Consider the following 18,441-nt stretch of genomic DNA (forward strand, 5'->3'; position numbering starts at 1 on the left):
ACATGCCCAGCACACTCCATTTAACACCTTTCAACCGGACGTTGTCTACAGATGCATTAAAAAACAAGCACTGGCAATGTCAATTGGTCTGGCGAATGCCGCCTTTCTGGCAATTCTTGTTTTGGGATTTTTTTTAAATGAAACTGTATTGTCCAAGAAGCTGCTAGGCCATCATCAATCTGAAAAAACACTGACTAAAGGCAACAATTGTTTTTGTCTCAAAAAGTCAGACATTATAATTTTATTGCCGGGCATTGAAGGGAATTACTTTGTGTGTGGAGGTGCTCCTTGTGAAAGTGCAGTATGCCATAAGACAAGGTGAAGTCAGCCAAAATCTGAAATGGGCTGAAGTATTTCCCCTTAATGCATACTGGAGTGGTTGGATGAAAAAAATAATTGACCTAACAACAGACAAATGGATGACGTCTGGCAGGAAAAACCTGTCAGTAAGTATGTTGTACACATAATTTCAGTAGAATCAAAACGTCTTGTATTGCACAAGCCTAAAACCCCAATTGGTTTGGCATTGTGAAAGAAGGAAAGAAGGAAGGCGCAAATCATGAAAAAAGTAATAAAGAAGAAAGCATGAAAAAACGAAAGAAAGGGTTGCAAAGATAGATAGAGCACCCTGATTCGCTTATATTCACAGTTCATGAATATAGAAAGAAGGCAAAAAAGAAGGAAAGAAATAAGGAAAGAAAGAAAGGAGAAAAGAAAGAAGGAAGTAAGGAAGGATGGAAGGAAGGGGAACAGAAGGAAAAAGAAGAAAAGAAGCAGAAAAGAAGGAAAGAAGGGACAAACAAGGGTAATAAAGAGTGGAAAAAAAGAAGCAAATACAAAAGGAAATAAAGAAGGAAGAAAAAGGAAGGAAGGAACAAAATAGGGAAGGAAACAAGGAAAAATAAGGAAACAAAGGAAGAAAGATGAAAGATGAAAGGACAGAAGGAAGGAAAAAGTAAAAAACAAAACAAAAAAGAATGAAAACAAAAAATAAGGAAAAGGTAAAAAGAAGCAAAGAGGAAAAGGAAACCAGAGGGAACGGAACAAAGGAAAAGGAAAGAAGAAAGGAAGAAAGAAGGAAAAGCAAAGAACAAGAAGGAAAGAAGAAGAAAAATAGATGGAAAACAAAAGAAAAAAGGAAAGAAATAAAATTAAAGAAGAGGAGAAGGTAAAGGAAAGAGGGAAGGATAGAAATATGGAAGGAAGGAAAGAAAGAAGGAAAAAAGAAAGACAGAAAATGAATGAACACAAGTAGATAATAACAGAGAAAATAAGTAATAATGCATGAAGTAAAGAAAGAAAAGAGGAAGGAAAGGGAGAAAGAAAGAAAAAGATGGAAAAGAAGGAAAAAGGAAAAGAGGAAAAAAGAATGAAGGAAAGAAAAAATACAAGAAAGAACAAAGGCAGAAAATGGGGAGGGCGGGAAATAAGGAAATAAGGAAAGAATGAAAGAGAATATAAGAAGGTGAAGACAAGAAAGAAGGAAGACAGGAAAAAACAAAGAAAGACAGGGTTGCAAAGATAGAGCAAACCAATCAGCTCATATTATTCACAGTTCATGTGAGCTGATGTGAAATGGCAGTAGTCAGATAAACAAGGCCACTCCAATGGAATTGACAACAGCATTAGTAGAATATGGGTTCTGAGGAAGCTGGAGTGTGCCCTTTGGTCTCATCAGAAGTGCCTTGCTATCGCGTTGGGCTCTAAACAAAAAGACACAACTATAGGGATTAAAAACGAAAAACAAAAAAACTGGCCCTGAAGGGAAATACATTGTGTGTGGCTTAAGTAGGCTGACCCATTCCCCCATGCGGAATGCTGCAGTGGGTGGAACAATAAATGTGACTGACAAAACAACAGAACAATGGATAATGAAAGGTGGCGGAAAGACCCTTTCTGTTAAAATATTATACATATAATTGTAGTATTATCAAAAGGATTTGGATAATGACAGACCTCACAAAGACTGGAAGCCCATGCAATGTCTCCAATTGGTACTAAATTATTATAGCAAGAAGTAATTGATTGCTTAACTGATTCTCCTAATCAAATTGCAGTTTTCAATATCTATACCTATTGTTGCAGTTTACAAGTTTAACAGCTTCCTCACTGCTTACTAAATTAAAGAAGTACAAAAATAGGATAAGCATCATTCCTTTATTTCATACCTGTGTTCTTAGGCTGCTACAGAGTAGGTCTTCAATGCTAAAATCTTTTAATCATGTGTACACAAAATAACTCTTCATTCTCCATTTGTTTTACTTCTAAATAACAATGTAATATCACATGTCCTCATAAGCAAATATCCAAGGTGGACCAACCCATTTAGTACAGTGCTTCAAAGGATAGTTTACTTTGAAATTCTAATTCTAATTATTGTATGTAAAAGGCACATTGTCCCTCTGCCTAATAGTTACCCTTATCTACAAAGCAAATCGTACTGCACCTTGTCTTTACAAAAACCCCAATCCTAACTCTAAACCTTATACCTACTCTTATGGTTGTCTTTCTCCCAATTCAAGTTGCTTTTTAGGTTTCAGTTTTAGACAGCATTTCCTATTTGTTGATTGAACCTACTCATGACTGGATTGCTTTGTTGTCTATCCCATGTGTACACTTTTGATTTCAAGGATTTTCCCCTAATATTGTGCTTGTCGCCCTAGCAATATTTTAGTCTTACGAACTTCTCATAGGATGAGTGGTACCCTTGTCTTGCTGAGGTGACAGATTCATTTTTTATTCTCCATTTAACTCTTCATAGGAATGCATGTGTTTCCTTGTTCTCTTCCTTGCTACTGTCTATTTCCCCTAACACTCTCTTTCCTGATGCCTCCAGCTTCACTCTTTGTCCCACTTCCCATGTTTCATGTTTATTTACTTAGTTGCAATGTGTTACCGGGCCACTTGCTTTCCCTATTTGCTCTCCTGTACACTTTATTTTCTGTTAATTTATAGTTCTAACTTAGCTGTCTGTAAATTAAAAATGGAAACCATGCAGCACCATGCACACATAAGCATGCACCACTACATGCACCCTTAGATCTCAACACATGCAGGTACATCAAAGACCATCTTGTAATGGGTTATATTACTAGAAAACCCGTTGGAAAATTGCCATCCATATGTGTGTACATGCATCATATTGCATGTGTTTGCATGAAACTGACTGTAAATAAGCACTGGCAAAGCCAGTAGTTTGGCTTTATAGAGCCTAGGCCTATTGGCTTTGCCAAAGCTTGCTTTACTTGTATTGTATTTAAATTTCAGTTAAAAGACAGCATAGCAAAAAAATAAAACTGCAATACCAATGGTAAGGCCTTTAACATCATACAACATCTAATGGAGACATTAAAGAGAAAGAAGCCATGTATTTAGCTGTGGAGAGATACAGTCTCTGTGCCCCTGCTTAGAAGGTGAATAGTGCACATGACAAGGCAGATATCTTCATATGGGCTAAAACAAGTACAGAACCTTGTTGTACGCATCAGAGCAGTCCACACCAACATTTAATGTGTGTGCTGGTCGAAAATAAATATAATTGGGTCATTCCAGTGTTTAGTGCCTGCTCTGGGTTCCTGTTCCCTTCACTGTGGACAGACACTAGATCCAAGGAAAAGAAGGAAGTAGCATGAGACAGTGAGGAAAGTGGAGCCCAACTGAGGAAGTAAGTGTATGGGAAAATTATATTAAAAACACTACATGCCTTCTACCTGTATCTCAGCCTATACCCCTTCCTTTTTTTTTGATAAGGAACTTCATTGGGGCAATCTATAGGGCATTAAGTTGACTTATCTGGTAACATAAGGTATGGTGTTCCTGTACTTTGCTGTCCCTAACCCCACTTTACATATATTTGGCCAATGTTTGGTCCTGATTTGGAACAGAATCCTACTTGAGGCCAGCAGGAAGGTATTACCTTCTTAGATCAGCAAGACACACTATGGCGTGAAAAAAGCCCAATCTTGTGCCATTTTAACTAGATGCTCAGTAAGCGTTTATAACAAGCTAATGCATGTGCTGCCTAAGGGCCATGGGGGTCCTTCAACTCAAGTTAAGATGGGAGTCCCCCAACATATACACAAATTTGAGGGAACATGCAGCCAATCTCCTATTACTTAACTAGTGGTCTACCCGAAGCTATCATAAGAGTACCACAAACTTCCCTTGGATGAAAAATGCAATGACGCAAATTGGAACCTAACAATCACCACCTCCAAGAGGATCCAGAAGATAAACTTGGCTCCCTATTGTGGACGGGGTGAGGATAGTTGTGATGAGATACTGGTAAGCATAAATGGTAGAAACCATCTGTGTGGGTTGGAGCTAAGAAGACTCATGTGCACATCCTCATGTCCGATGGTCTCAGCTTTATCTTCTCTTATTAATGATTATAAACTTCAGGATGTACCAATCACCCTCAAAAAAAAGATGTGCCTTCAACCTAGTTAGGAAAATAAAACAAGGCAAAGGGAGCACATCTGATTATAATGAGAGATCAATAGTAGGCCTCAAAGGGTCCAACCTCTAGACTCTGATAATATTTGATCTACCTTCTAAAGAATATCCTTAATACTGAGCATTTGTATCATATCCTTGAAAGCTCTACAAAGGATATAGATATTGATCCTACCTCTACTCAACAAATGTATTTTGAACACTGACCATATATTGCAGATTCATGGGGAGAACATTAAGAGAATTGATCTTAAAAAAGGATGCAGCAATGCAAACGGAAGCTGCTGGGGGGGGGAGATGTAACAGTTAACAATGCAAGTGGCTCTGGACATTGGCCCCTCTATAACATATGCAAATAGACAACAGAGTCACAATGAGAAAGATAATAAAGGAGGGGAAAATACATTAAACAGCAAATCCAAGAACAAAGGTGAAAAAAGTATACTCTTTGAGACAACTATTCAATGAGCAGAAGAATTTAATGAACCAATACCCCAGAGGAACGTTTTAGCCATCATAGACTATGCTCCTCCATATGCTGCCACACTGACCACATATCCCATATGTTCCTGTGACTACCTGGAACTAGAGCTACAACTAGAGCTACAACCCTATGGAGCATAGAGCAAGGTTTTAGCACCATCCATGAAACTGAGCCATGGCAGAATAGGGGCATACAGTAGGAAAAGATTTGGATGGATAGCGAGCAAAATGTGCTAAAAATAGTACGTTGGAATACTCATGGTTTACTGGCTATGCTACAGGATTGAGAATTGCGATCTTTTATCAAACAAAATTACATGTTGCCTATTTTAGACATGAGCTATGGCAGACATTATTATGAAAGGCTGTAAAACTCACCATGCTTCAGTAAGTAAATATGCTTCTGGTAGACTTTCAGGGTACTTATTCACTGGGGTGTCTGCAAAATTGGAAGGGTCTGCGCAAATCTTTAATGTACCAATCATGTCTATTAATATGCTATGCAGTAGATTGAAAGGTGATGGCTCCAGGAAAAAATTATTGAGAATAGTAAACTTTAAACCGCTAGGGAAGAAGGATAGAGACAAGAAAAGTTTAGCTGCTCTTAAAGAATTAATCTTAATGATCAGATCTGATTGTAGAGCATTTCCCCAGCATACAGTGCCAGTTTGTAGAAGCTTCAATATCTCTTTGAGTAATGGTAACCCCAACAGTGTAATCCCTGAAGAGGACTCCTCGTAGGGAGTCCCAGAAACCATCATGCAAACGAATAGTGGGAGTACTTGAAGAAATAATTTATAAATGTACTAACCTGTGGGCTTAGATACCTTAATGGGGCACCATTTCAAATGACCCAGGAAATTTGCAGTTTAGAGGTTACAAACACTTATATGTTATAGATTACATTCTGATAAACATTGAAGATTTGGCAACAGTATCATACATGTTGGTGATTATATGACCTAATAGTGTTCATAATGCCCTATTGGCCTTTTTGAGAGAGACATTAAAGTAATAAGGTAAGATAATTAGGGTGATGAATCAACATATTATTGCATATCTGTCCAGCTAGGTATTGGGGCAGCAAGATGGAGTTTAGACAAGTATAATCATGTTGCCCCAGTTGATCGAGTTGTAGGCAGCACTAGATAGAGGTAAAGAGTATGGAGTGGGGATTCTGAGAGCTCTATGGACAAAGCACTTGCAGTATACCACTTTAATGATGACTAATTAAGTGGCAATTGGTTTGATCATGAGTGTTGTACTATTAAGAAAGAGCTGTCTAGTGCTCATGCTAGTTAACATAAACCTAACATAAATCTAGAGATCATCAGATAATATTTATAAAAATGAGATGGTGCCATAAAGCATTGATATGTGCAAATTAAAATGTGAGAGGCTGTTAGGCAAGCAGCTGTGGGAAAGAATGTCAGGAAGATGTGATCATTCATTTCTTGGGGCTTTACCATGTACAAAAATAACCTGTGTGTGTGTATGTATGTACATATATATGGGAAACAGCGTTTACAATGCTGTCTCCACAACGCATGCCATTATAACGCGGTTGTTACAACGACCGCATTGTTAGTATCCATACCATTACATCGCAAGTCATTACAATGACTTGCTGTAGGGAACGCACTGGTATTGGATTTAAAATCCAACACCTTTTCTGCTGTTGCGCAAACTGGAGTAGGAATAGTAAATAAACCTATTCCTAAGTCCAGCACACCCCCAACAGCAAGTCATTGCAATGACTAGCGATGCAATGGTATGCGTACTAAGAACGCGGTCGTTGTAACGACTGAGTTGTAATGGCATGCGATCTAATCGTATGTGTTGTAAACAGCTATATTCATATATGGGCCCGAATAAAAAAAAAAATATATATATATATATATATATATATATATATATATATATATATATATATATATATATATATATATATATATATATATATATATATATATATATATATATATCCACCACCAAATTCCTTTCAGCCGAAAAGAATTGAGCCCACGCGGGTACCAGGAACACCTGCTTTATTAAAACACAACGGGCATGACGCGTTTCGTCAAGAGACTTTATCAAATGCCGCCAAATGCAGTGTTCGTGTCCAACCACATATTTATCCAGTGTGTCCCTCTACGATTGGTTGAAACACTCTGGCAGGCAAGGGGGGTATCATGAAAACCCGGCACTCCGAGTTCCATTAGAAACAGTCCATCAGCGTAGGTACTCCCCAAGTGGGCGGGGACTGCTTTCTCCTTTCCTTCCCTGAGATGTTAAGTGGGATAAAGCAACAGTCCTGGACCCTCACCCCACCGCAAAGACACTGCTGCACCCTGAAATTAACACTTACGTAAGTGCAAATAATACGTGAAGTCACTGTCCAATCCTGGCGTCGGTGCAGTCTTTGTAGTTGCGGCGGTCCGGCATTGCCCCAGTCCATGAGGAAAACCAAAAAGTCGCCACTGTAATGCCGGACAACTTGTGGGGTGGGTGCTCATGTGCGCTGTGGCCGCACACTAATATCCACCACCAAATTCCTTTCAGCCGAAAAGAATTGAGCCCACGCGGGTACCAGGAACACCTGCTTTATTAAAACACAACGGGCATGACGCGTTCGTTTCGTCAAGAGACTTTATCAAATGCCGCCAAATGCAGTGTTCGTGTCCAACCACATATTTATCCAGTGTGTCCCTCTACGATTGGTTGAAACACTCTGACAGGCAAGGGGGGTATCATGAAAACCCGGCCCTCTTTATGGTTTGTGGGAATTTTATTTTAGTCCTAACTGGAGCATCGAATGCAAAATGTTGTACTCACTCCTATGCCCCAATATATATATATTGGGGCATAGGAGTGAGTACAACATTTTGCATTCGATGCTCCAGTTAGGACTAAAATAAAATTCCCACAAACCATAAAGAGGGACCATGCACTGCCCACAGAGAATGATAGCATAGTTATTTCAACTTAGGAGGTAGAGAGTGCTATTGCTAAACAATCCAATAAAGCTCCCGGCCCAGACCTTATTCTAGTAGATGTCTTTAAAACTGCACCTTTGATATGGGCTACAGTTTTTCTTAATTATTCAGATCGATTCTGAGATCCGGTACAACTCCTGAGTCATGGCCAACTACTACAATTGTTTGTATCCAGAAGAAGGGATTGCTAACAAAACCATCCAATTATTGCCCCATCATGCTTTTAGATGGGGCAGGTAAGATCTGTGGACGTGTTCTTTTTAACCGTATACAAGAATGAGTGGATACAATGAATATCGTGACTGATAATAAAGGAGGTTTCAGGAAGGGTCTTGAAACAATTGAGCAGTCAATGTGCCTGTATTTAAGTTGTACGAACTATGAAAAACAAAGATATGCCTCTTTGTTTTTAACATTTATTGACCTAAAATCAGCATTTGATTTGGTAAATGAAGATCAACCATGGCTTGCATTGGTCCAGCAGGGGATATTCAACTATTATTGAAAGCTCTGCAAAGCCTACTCTCTAATAAATCAGCACAAGTGTGATATGGTCTGAATGGAGAGGCTACTGATAGATTTCCAATCCTCACAGGTTATGCACAAGGAGTGTGTATTAGCTGCCCACCTTTTTTTTATTATTTTTGAATGACATTGAACCATATCTTGAGAGCATGAATTTGGACAATCTAAAACTGTGCAACCAGAAGAATCCCTATATTACTATTTGCAGAATAAGCAGTTTTGTTTACATTTACAGAGTTCTACATGCATAAATTTATAATGGGTTTTACAGATTATTGTACAGGAAAGTAGCTAATTGTTAACGTAACTAAAACAAGGGTTATCATGATGGCACCATTGACACCTACAAGGTATTCATTCCTGTTAACAATAAGCAATTAGAGAGGGTGTGCAATTTTGATTATTTGGGCAGACGTTTCAATAATAAGCTGGGCTGGAAACAGCATAGAGAAAAAGTTGGGGCACCGGGAGAGAAGCCGCAGCTGCTGCTATTAAATGCAACCAAAGGTTTGAGTCAGTCCTTGAGCTCCCTGTTGCATAAATATAGATCTAATGGTGCTTTTCAGAAACCGCAACTTGTTTACTTGCCAGTGCTGGCAAGTTTACCCACCAAATTAGAATTGCACTTGATTCCCACCAATAGGCCACAGATATCAGGGTCGCAATCATTCTGTAATTAAAACCATCTGGTGCCCTAACCCTGCCGGTCATCACTTAACTCAGGGGCTCTCTGCATGGACACTTGGATCATAAAGAGAATGTGGGGCCCACTAGGGGTGCACCAAGAACTTTTATCAATGACAATTGACATCTTGGAGGGAATTACCCAGATGGATTCTTATATAACCATTGATCCCTACAGGAGTAAAAGTGTGAAAGAGAGCTCACCCAATATTTTAATTCATTTTCAAATGGAAGTTTTAAAGGGACGCATAGCAGTAAATAGAGCCCATGTAGCCATTGCGCTATTTTAAGTTGAATACCGGGTAGCTCCAGGGGAAATGTGATTGGGAGGGGGGTGTTGCTCATGTGTTTTATACTGTAGAGATTTTAAGTAATCGCACAGTTAATAAAGAATTCATTATAGATCTAATGCGGTAGATGAAACTATTTACAGAGATGAAGTGTGGGGCTTCGTAGATGTATCTATTCCCCAGAAAGTAGATAAGTAAGAACTGCACTATAAATGGGACCTGGCACTCCCTTGAATGCTCTTTATTTGGAACTCGGTATTACACCTATTGCTGATATTATTGCTCTTGTCCCAGATTTATTTTGATTCAATTACATAAGAACAAGCATGCTGATATATATTACTATTTGCTGAGGAAGGTAATTACTTCATATAGCTCACTTAAATTGCATTGGTTGAACCCTCTACGGGATGTCGCTCGACGGTGACACCATATATGAAAATCCTGCCTGTACTGGCAGCAATACAGTTAAGAGAGTGACTGAGATGTACTGGTGGCGCAAAGAGAGAAGCATAATGAATTCTGTTAACATTGGCTCCATGATTCATAGATATCATACATATAATATCATAAATATAAAGAAAAGTCTGGCTTTGAATCATATATGGACGATATACATCCAGAAGCAAGACGTACACTGTATGTCAAGTTTCGCCTGCACACCCTTCAGTTAGCAGCGGCCCATGCAGGTAGGAATGGTGGGGGGATTTCGACAGACGACGAGGGAAAATGAATTACTTATTTAATTTCCCCTCATGGTCGTCTGTCATATCCCCCACCACTCAAGCCGGCCCACCACTCTTACCTGTACAGGCCGCTGCTGCCTTCAGTTGAAGAGCCTTATGGACAAACGGAGAAAGCGTAGGGGGGTATTTATAAGATTGTGACACAGTGCTGCAAGTCCTTTCCTGTGCTATGTCCGCCAGCTCATTCCTTTGTACCTGCGTTGGCCTTATGTTGTCTGCCTAGTGCCAACACATGCACACTTGCACCATGCTGCAAGGGTGTCTGTGTTGCATGCAGGATTGTTTTTGTGCAGAAAGGGACACCTTCCTTCACAAAAACAATCCTGCAAGGCGTATTCCACTTCCTACGAAAGTGTGAGGCACACATAAAAAGAGAAACTAATGAGGGGAAATAAAGTAAAGATAAGAGAAGGCGTTATCTTTTTGGTGCATTCCCAGGTCTACCACTTTTGTTAAATCTGAGAATACCTAAAAAAACATTGGATTTACGTGGGAACACCCTCACAATACTTATGGAACGCCTTCCCAGGGCAGAGTAAAACAACTTTCCTCATAAATATGCCCCTTGATCTTAACGATGAATGATGTGATTGTCCTCTGTGGGTTAATGGAACTATTTCCAATTTCCTGCTTTCTTGCCACAAGACCTTAATGGTTTGCATGAAATGGCTTACACCATTATTTGCCGAATATGGTATTAAGAACCAAACTGAAGCCCTAATATTGTGCTACAGGACAGATCGCTCTACAATATATCATGTTGTTGCTATTTGCTTCCAATATTTGGTCTGGATTGTGATAGGCAAATAAAAGAACAAGTAACAACTAGATTGACTTCTGAACGTACTTGAGTATGGCTACTGGAATCTATGAAAATACAACGGCACATTACTTTTTAGGACAGTTTCCTATCATCTTGTAATAACTCTTGGATTATATGTCGGCTGTTATCCAATTTCAAATTGATTGATTGTAATTATTTTAGAATTGTTTAATAATTGTAGCATTTAATTTATTGTATTGTAGTATAGTATTTAATTGTGTGATGCATTCTGGAGTGTTCTTTTAAGATATTAATTCTTGAGGGTTTTAACAGTTTTTACTATGTATATCGTTCAGGCTTATGCTGATATTAATGGATAAATAAAGAATTTACAGACATATATTTTAACCAAACTACTTCTCCATAAGGCAATCCACGATATTATGGTGCAAAACGAATCTTCCTTTTTTTACAATTAATTTTCCCACCAACTATAATATTAATAAAAAACATTATGCTAAGTTTTTATTTATCACTTTCGCTGTGGGCTAGTCCCTCTTAAGGTATCCCCAGTCATGCAATTCTTTGTGATAGCATTCCCATCAGTGCAACTCTTTGTAATAAAACAGTGCAGCGTTTCAGAAAATAAACAAGCCTTTTGGTAAAGAAAATATAGTAGATTTCAATGGTTCTGACAGCTACTGTATGATTATTTCATGATGGAGTTAATTGCATCCTCTAAAGAAGTCATGGCTCGCAATACTTGCGGGTGGGGGGTCGGGGGTCCTGCGGGGGTTCACGCTGGGGTGGTTAAAATAAAAATAGAACTTACTTGACTTGGTCCCGCGCCGCCTCTGCTCCTGGGTTGGGTCCCATATATTCCTGCTCCTGAACATGAACAGGAACAGGCATGCTCCCTCCCCTCACGTAAGCCAAGCACAACGCTACAATGGCAGCGTTGTGATTAATGCGGACAGCACCCAGCCAGGTACCTGTAGGGAGGCCATTTTCTCTATGTAGGCTGCATGTGGCCTACATAGAGAAAATGTAGAGTGCCCATGACTGGTTTGGTCGGCCCCAGAGGGCCGACCAAACAGTCAGGGTACTCAGAGTGGTGCAAGCCACTCCTCCCCGACCCACCCGCCTGCCCACCCCCAACCAAGCATTCCCTCCGGCTCTCCCCCAAACAGGCATGTCCCTGTCTTCCGCTTTCTCCCAGTGCGAGAAGCAGAAACATGAAATGGTATTTAAAATACCATTTTATATTTTTGCTTCTCACACTGCGAGAAAGCAGAGGGCAGCTCTCCTCCGCCCTAAAGGAGGAGCCGCCCCTGCTCTAAAGGTCAGGTACTTTTCTGATCCTCGACCTTAGGATGCAATACGCAAATTGACAACTACATGCCAAGAACTGTAGTGCTCTGGAATTAGTTAGCAAACAGTTTCCACTTACTAATATGACATTACAACAACCGAATGGTAAAATGAGAAGTACTAGAATGTATCAGAAGATGTATGAATCTCAGAACTCTCAATGTTCAAATGGCATTTAAATTCGGCAAAGTCTACTTTCTAAGTCAATTTATGTGTGTTCTTTTCTTTGTCTTCTTTTTTCATAAGTGCCTCTCCCATCCCCCAGAACTTTGCAGGAGCTGATGATTCCCCTCGTTGGGCGCAAGGAATGCAATGGTCTCTACCATGGCAGTCCATTGCAGAAGCCAACAGATTGGATGATCAAGAGTGACATGATTTGCGCTGGCTTTCTAAAAGGCGGGAGAGATGCCTGCCAGGTGAGGCTTTCACTTGTCATTTAGCAGTTGGTTATAGGAACCAGGTACATTATGTAATCAGTGAGCTCTCAAGTACTTAAACCAAATGAAGAGTCTGTTCATGAAAGTTGAACATTCTAATCGCAATCAGGGCCTTGTATCAGATTTTACTGGGTGGCAATAGCTTCAAAAATGTGTGATTTCTGTTTGGGCCAAAAGGTGCAGCTCAGACCATATACTCACTTCTTGTGTGAAAAAGGGCGCTTTATTGAAGACAGTTGCACATCACATCAAACAACAACCCTAGGCCTTGGCCTCACAAAACTAAACCTTACTATACAGTACTTGACCTAATTCCCCCTACCCCTAAGACTCCCGCCCCCTGAACATCTTCATCTTGCAACTATAACGCCAACCTGACATTGAATTGTTAACCTTTACATCCATAAACACTTTCACCTACATCTATTATCATCTAACTGTATCCTAACTCTTACCTTTTCTGTTGCTTCCTCCAGGTTTAACTTTATTACCAAACCCCATTGTCCTGCTTCCCCTATGTCCACAACCATCATCTTTATGTATAAACATGGCCACTGAAACCGCCCATTGGCTTGCATCTGCTCCAAGAGACAACCAAATACAAACAATACCCTCCTTGAACATCTGTGCTCAACACAAACAGCCTAAAAGTCTTCAATTACTTATTACCACCTTATCTAAAAAGGAACCATGATTGAGGGCATGGTGAGGGGAAGAAATTCACTAGCTGTTGCTGATAGTCGCCATGTCATCTACCAAAATGGTGACTGGTCATATAAAATGGCCAAATATTTAATGGCATGAAGGCCAACATAGCCTAACCCAAGGGTCTCTAACCCTTTTTCCAATAAGTGATACTTATGCTAAATAAAAACAACCACAAGCTACTATACATTTTTAGTGTAGTAATAGTAACAGCATCAGACAGTATCACATTAGTGGCCACCATATACCATGCACCATATACGCAAGATTACCAGCAATAATCACTCCAGTTCATCAGGCACAGTTGCCAGCAGTATTGAGTTCTGAAAAGGCACACATTTTTTCTCAAATACATATTTTTAAAATGTTGGTACGCATACATTCCATTAACCAAGCAAAAGCTTCTAATTTAGTAAACTGGGTTGCACCCAGGAGAGCTACTTACAGGTACTTACCAGTAGCTCCCAAGCTACTCTTTGGAGAAGCCTGTCCTTGCCCATATCCAGCCCAAAGTAGCCCTAGGCTGCACCATTGTTCCAAACTCCCCTGAGGCACACCGCCCTATGGTCGGCTGCCCCCCAAAGCCCATTCCAGAATGTGATTTTCAAGGAACCAAAGGCTGCTTTATCTGAAACTCCTTATTCTTCAATTATCACTGTAAATTATGAATTTTTATATCACTGCAGTTTGTGCAATAAACTCACCCAAAACTGTAATATATAGAGAATAATTAACAGGTAAACATGTAACGTGATCTAGTATTGCACCAAGGGGGTCTGGAAACATCAAACAGCAATGGGCCAGAGGCTGAGTGATTTTTCTTTTGTAACAAGAATCCAAAGACAGCAATATAGGATGATATTACATGTGTTGCCTGTAACTTCTTTTAATAATATATGTTTAAATTGTAACAGTTGGCTTGAAATAACTGTTTTCTTCTAAGTGTATCTAAGAATGAGCACTGATTGGAATTCTAATATTTAGGTGTTGTTTAGCTTTTATGAATACATCTGTAATAAAAACCAGTTCTTAATCTCAGTGCTTGCGAGTGGGCACAAAAACAGTTATTTTGGGGACCAACACACTTTACAGATTTTGATGCATTGCGTGAGAAAAAACATGCAAAAGAGGGAAAGAAAGAGAAGGAGAAAAGTGGATAAAGAATTACAAGGGGCTGAGATGAAGAATCAGGGAGTGTCTGGGGGTTGATCAGGCATGGTGTGAACTGAAGGCTACGCAGCCCTGGTATGCGGCAACCTGATCTTCAGTAGTGACAGCTAAGGGCTTGAAAGCAAAACTTTTGGCCTAACACTTATTCTTTTACAGATTGGGCACTTGATTAAAACAATGGACAATGGTAGGAGCCAGCAGAGGTATATGATTCTATGTCTGCCCTGCTTACTGTACAATTATGGATTTACTGAATTCATGATATATATTGCTGCACAATTTGCAACTTTCACAAAAGAATGTTGCCTGTAGGTCAAATGGATGAAAATCATTTTGGTGGCGAATCTGCTGAATATTATGCATTTTCGCTCCATAATTTAGATATCCCTGCACATAATTGGTTTTCCATGCCGCATAATTCTCGAAGCCATGAAAGTATATACGTTTTTGGCAGTGTTTTGGGGTCTAATATTATGATAATGCACTCCATATTTCACAGGGAGCACTACATTATTTTCTAAACATGTAATATATAGAGGATGCATAAAACATAACTGTGTAATATGGTCTAATATTGAAAATGAGGGGTTAAGGCAACTTCATAAACCACAAAGCTCTTTCCTTCAAAGGAAACTATGAAGTATAGATATTCTCTTTTGTACAATAAAAGTACCCAGATATGTAATTATCAGCTTTGCTTTTGATGTCGGTGTACATTCATAGATAAAGGTGTTTGTGCATAGGAATGTGGCTGTGTAGTTTCTAGATGGGTTGTAGGTATGTGTGTAAATGTATACTGTTGGCTGCACAATATATAATAGTATGTGTGTGTGTTTTTGGGCTGCACGTTTGGTGGTGGGTGTATGAAACTTTAGCGATGGATAGAACACAAGGCTTTGTCATTGATAGGTGTAACAATGTATTGGTGGTTTGGCAAACAAATCTGATGATGGGTGATATCTGATGATGGTGAGCCTGGCTCATAAATGACGTTGAGTGGATTTCTGTATAATGCTGGGTTTGTTGCCAGAGGACAGTGGGTATAAACATGAATAAAAGTAAGCAAGCTGGCATATTATGTTGGGGTTGTTGGCATATGAAGTTAGTTGTGTGGTAGTGTTCAGATATGCTGTGCTTATTGATGTTTTATGAAGTATACTGTAGTTGCTTCTGTTTCAAAAGTTATGTGACGTTGCAAAGATTTATGCTGGTGGGACTGAAGGCAGACTTAGTACTGCAAGTTTGGGACATAATATGAAAGCCATAGCTAAACTCAATATTTTAATTGCTTTTTTACATTTTAAGGTGAAGCCACTGTTAACATATTAATCATCCTTAACAACGAATGCTGGCTTTGTAGACAAGTGATAGATGATGTGTTAGCATATGAGCGTTTGTGTGTATGAATTTATGATGTTGGTTGTGAGGACATATGATTGATATTTGTTGGCACATTTGTGGCTATATGATGGTGAGTGTGTTGGCATTTGATGGCTGGTGTGTTGGGGAACGACTGTTGGTGTATTGGTGCATGATGTTTGTGAGGATGTATGATGGTGGGTGTTTTGGCATATGGTATTGGTTGTGTTGAAGTAAAAATGGTAGGAATGTTGGTGTACTGTGGTATGATGGTGGGTGCTCTGTAGTGCTATTTTGGGTGTGTTGTCATTAGATTGTGGCAATTGTGTCTCACGATGTTAATTGTTTGGACCTATGATGATGGCTGCCTAGGGCATGTAAGTGAATTCTCTGGTATATGATGTGGGTAGTGTCTGTGGATGTATGATGTGGGTATTTTGGCTTCTGATTTTCTGTATGCCTGAAGGTTTTTTTGAGATTTATGATGGTGGATATGTTGGTGGTTATGTGAATGTAAAAACGTGAGTGTATAACAGTGTGTATATTGACGTATGACAGGGGGTGTCTTGGAATATTATGTGGACATATAATGTTGGTTGTCTAGACAATTATTTATTATATCCCCAAAATCCTCAAACAGAAAATAATACAACCCACATTGGCAATCAATACACAGCTCAAGTTTTCACATTCATTGACAGAGTGCTCTTACAGTGTCAGGTACTACACCACATGCTAGTATGTCAAATAATCCATTTTAACCCTTTCGATGCGCATGACGGAGCGGTTCCGTCATGCGCATCGGTCGCGCTGTGCGGATGACGGAACCGCTCCGTCACGGCCCCGCCCGCACAACGAACCTTCAGCACGGCGCGGTAATCCGCGCTGAAGGGGTTAATATAAGGACAGAAAGTTAAAATATGTTTATTCTATGAAGAACATCAACAGGTCAACAACATAGTAACCAAACTCATATGCTTATTGCTACATGATTTTCATCATGGAGGTAGTCTGTCTGATATATGTTCTAACATCTTAAGTGCTACATACCTTATGTTCAGACCTTCCTCTTTCCTGCCCAGCTGGTACTAGACCATCTCTTATGACACTTGCTGATTGCACCCATTCCTTCAAATCTGCCTTCCAAAGGTTCCTTCATGAGCTGACACTTGATTTCAGTGTCATGACAATACATTTCTTCAACAACACTAATCTGAAACCTAAAAAGTTAGTAGCTCTTTTTTTCATTAACACTAGTATAAAATCCAAATAGACACAGTTTAGAGGACATCCTCAATCTCCAGGAGTTTACATGTTAGACCAGTAATCCAGTGTATTCTTCAGTAATCCTGGATATACCCAACTTTGCTCCGGTCGCAGCTTCAGCACCGCGACGGGGTACCAACGGATAGAGCGGGCCCCCTTCCCTGAGCTGTCGCCAGGTTGAGGTGAGAGTATATATCCACAAAGTTGGGTATATCCAGTATTACTGAAGAATACACTGGATTACTGGTCTAGTATCCTTAAAATTTCTGTTTTTTCACATTTGCGTTTTTTCACTTTGAGCAGCAGCTTTGTAGTTTTTTATGGTCCTGACGAAAGCCCGGATACTGAATCAGATCATAGGGGCTGAAACATGTTGACCGTGTGTCAAAATCCGGCAGTCTATTTCCATACTGCTGTTTGCACTGCTTTTTAACTCTATCAGAGAGAGCAAGCGAATAAAGTTGGATTATTTTGCTCTCACTAGGTAGTCTTAAATAACTTTTTTTCCTGTTTTGCGCTGTGTTTTTTTGCACTTAATCCTAATCACCATGGGACTTTAGGATCCTCGAGAGTGTAGCAGCTTCTACATGAAAACATCCCTGAGCTCCTTCCTCACAGCGAGTTGTAGCCCTCAGTGGAACTAGGATTTCCACTGAGAGGAGATACCCAAATGATGTAGCATGTCACCTATGGTGAGTGAGGGTATTCGTCCTTAAAGGGATCTCTCCCCTATGGAGAGTTGACATCTAAACGTAATCTGTTACAACAATCACACATCATTATTATTGACCCGAGGATTCATAGTGTTATATAATATTAGTTCTTCCCCAATTGGCATATTTAATTTACTTATAAGTCTCAAGTAAATTGGTTCCCCCTGTACCCAGGGTCTGTAAATTAAATGCTACTAGTGGGGCTGCAGCACTGATTGTGCCATACACTACAGTAGTCCTATAACCATTTCTCAGGTCTGCCACTGCAGAGCCTGTGTGTGAAGTTTACTCCACCATGTCTACCAGGCAAAATAAATCTTTTGCCAGGCCTAAAATGTCCCATTTTATGCACATATATCACCCCTAAGGTAGGTCCTAGACAGCCCAAGGGCAGAGGAGCTGGCAGATAGGAAGGAGGAGAGAGAGTACCGGCTTTAGACGGCTAAGCTCAAAATGGAAGAGAAGAGGCTAGCAATGG

General features: G+C 39.8%; 1 protein-coding gene across 1 annotated transcript in view; it reads left to right on the forward strand.

Annotated features, from left to right (window-relative positions):
- LOC146811660 (serine protease 27-like) overlaps positions 1-18,441 on the forward strand; it is an 81,177-nt gene that overhangs the window by 27,784 nt on the left and 34,952 nt on the right. The window contains exon 5 of the mRNA XM_085615094.1: positions 12,560-12,729. Within this exon, the coding sequence (XP_085471220.1) occupies positions 12,560-12,729 (170 nt within the window). The remainder of the gene's footprint in view (positions 1-12,559; positions 12,730-18,441) is intronic.

The sequence above is a fragment of the Triturus cristatus genome, chromosome 7 (genome assembly GCF_964204655.1).
Source record: "Triturus cristatus chromosome 7, aTriCri1.1, whole genome shotgun sequence".
In the NCBI taxonomy this organism is placed as follows: Eukaryota; Metazoa; Chordata; class Amphibia; order Caudata; family Salamandridae; genus Triturus; species Triturus cristatus.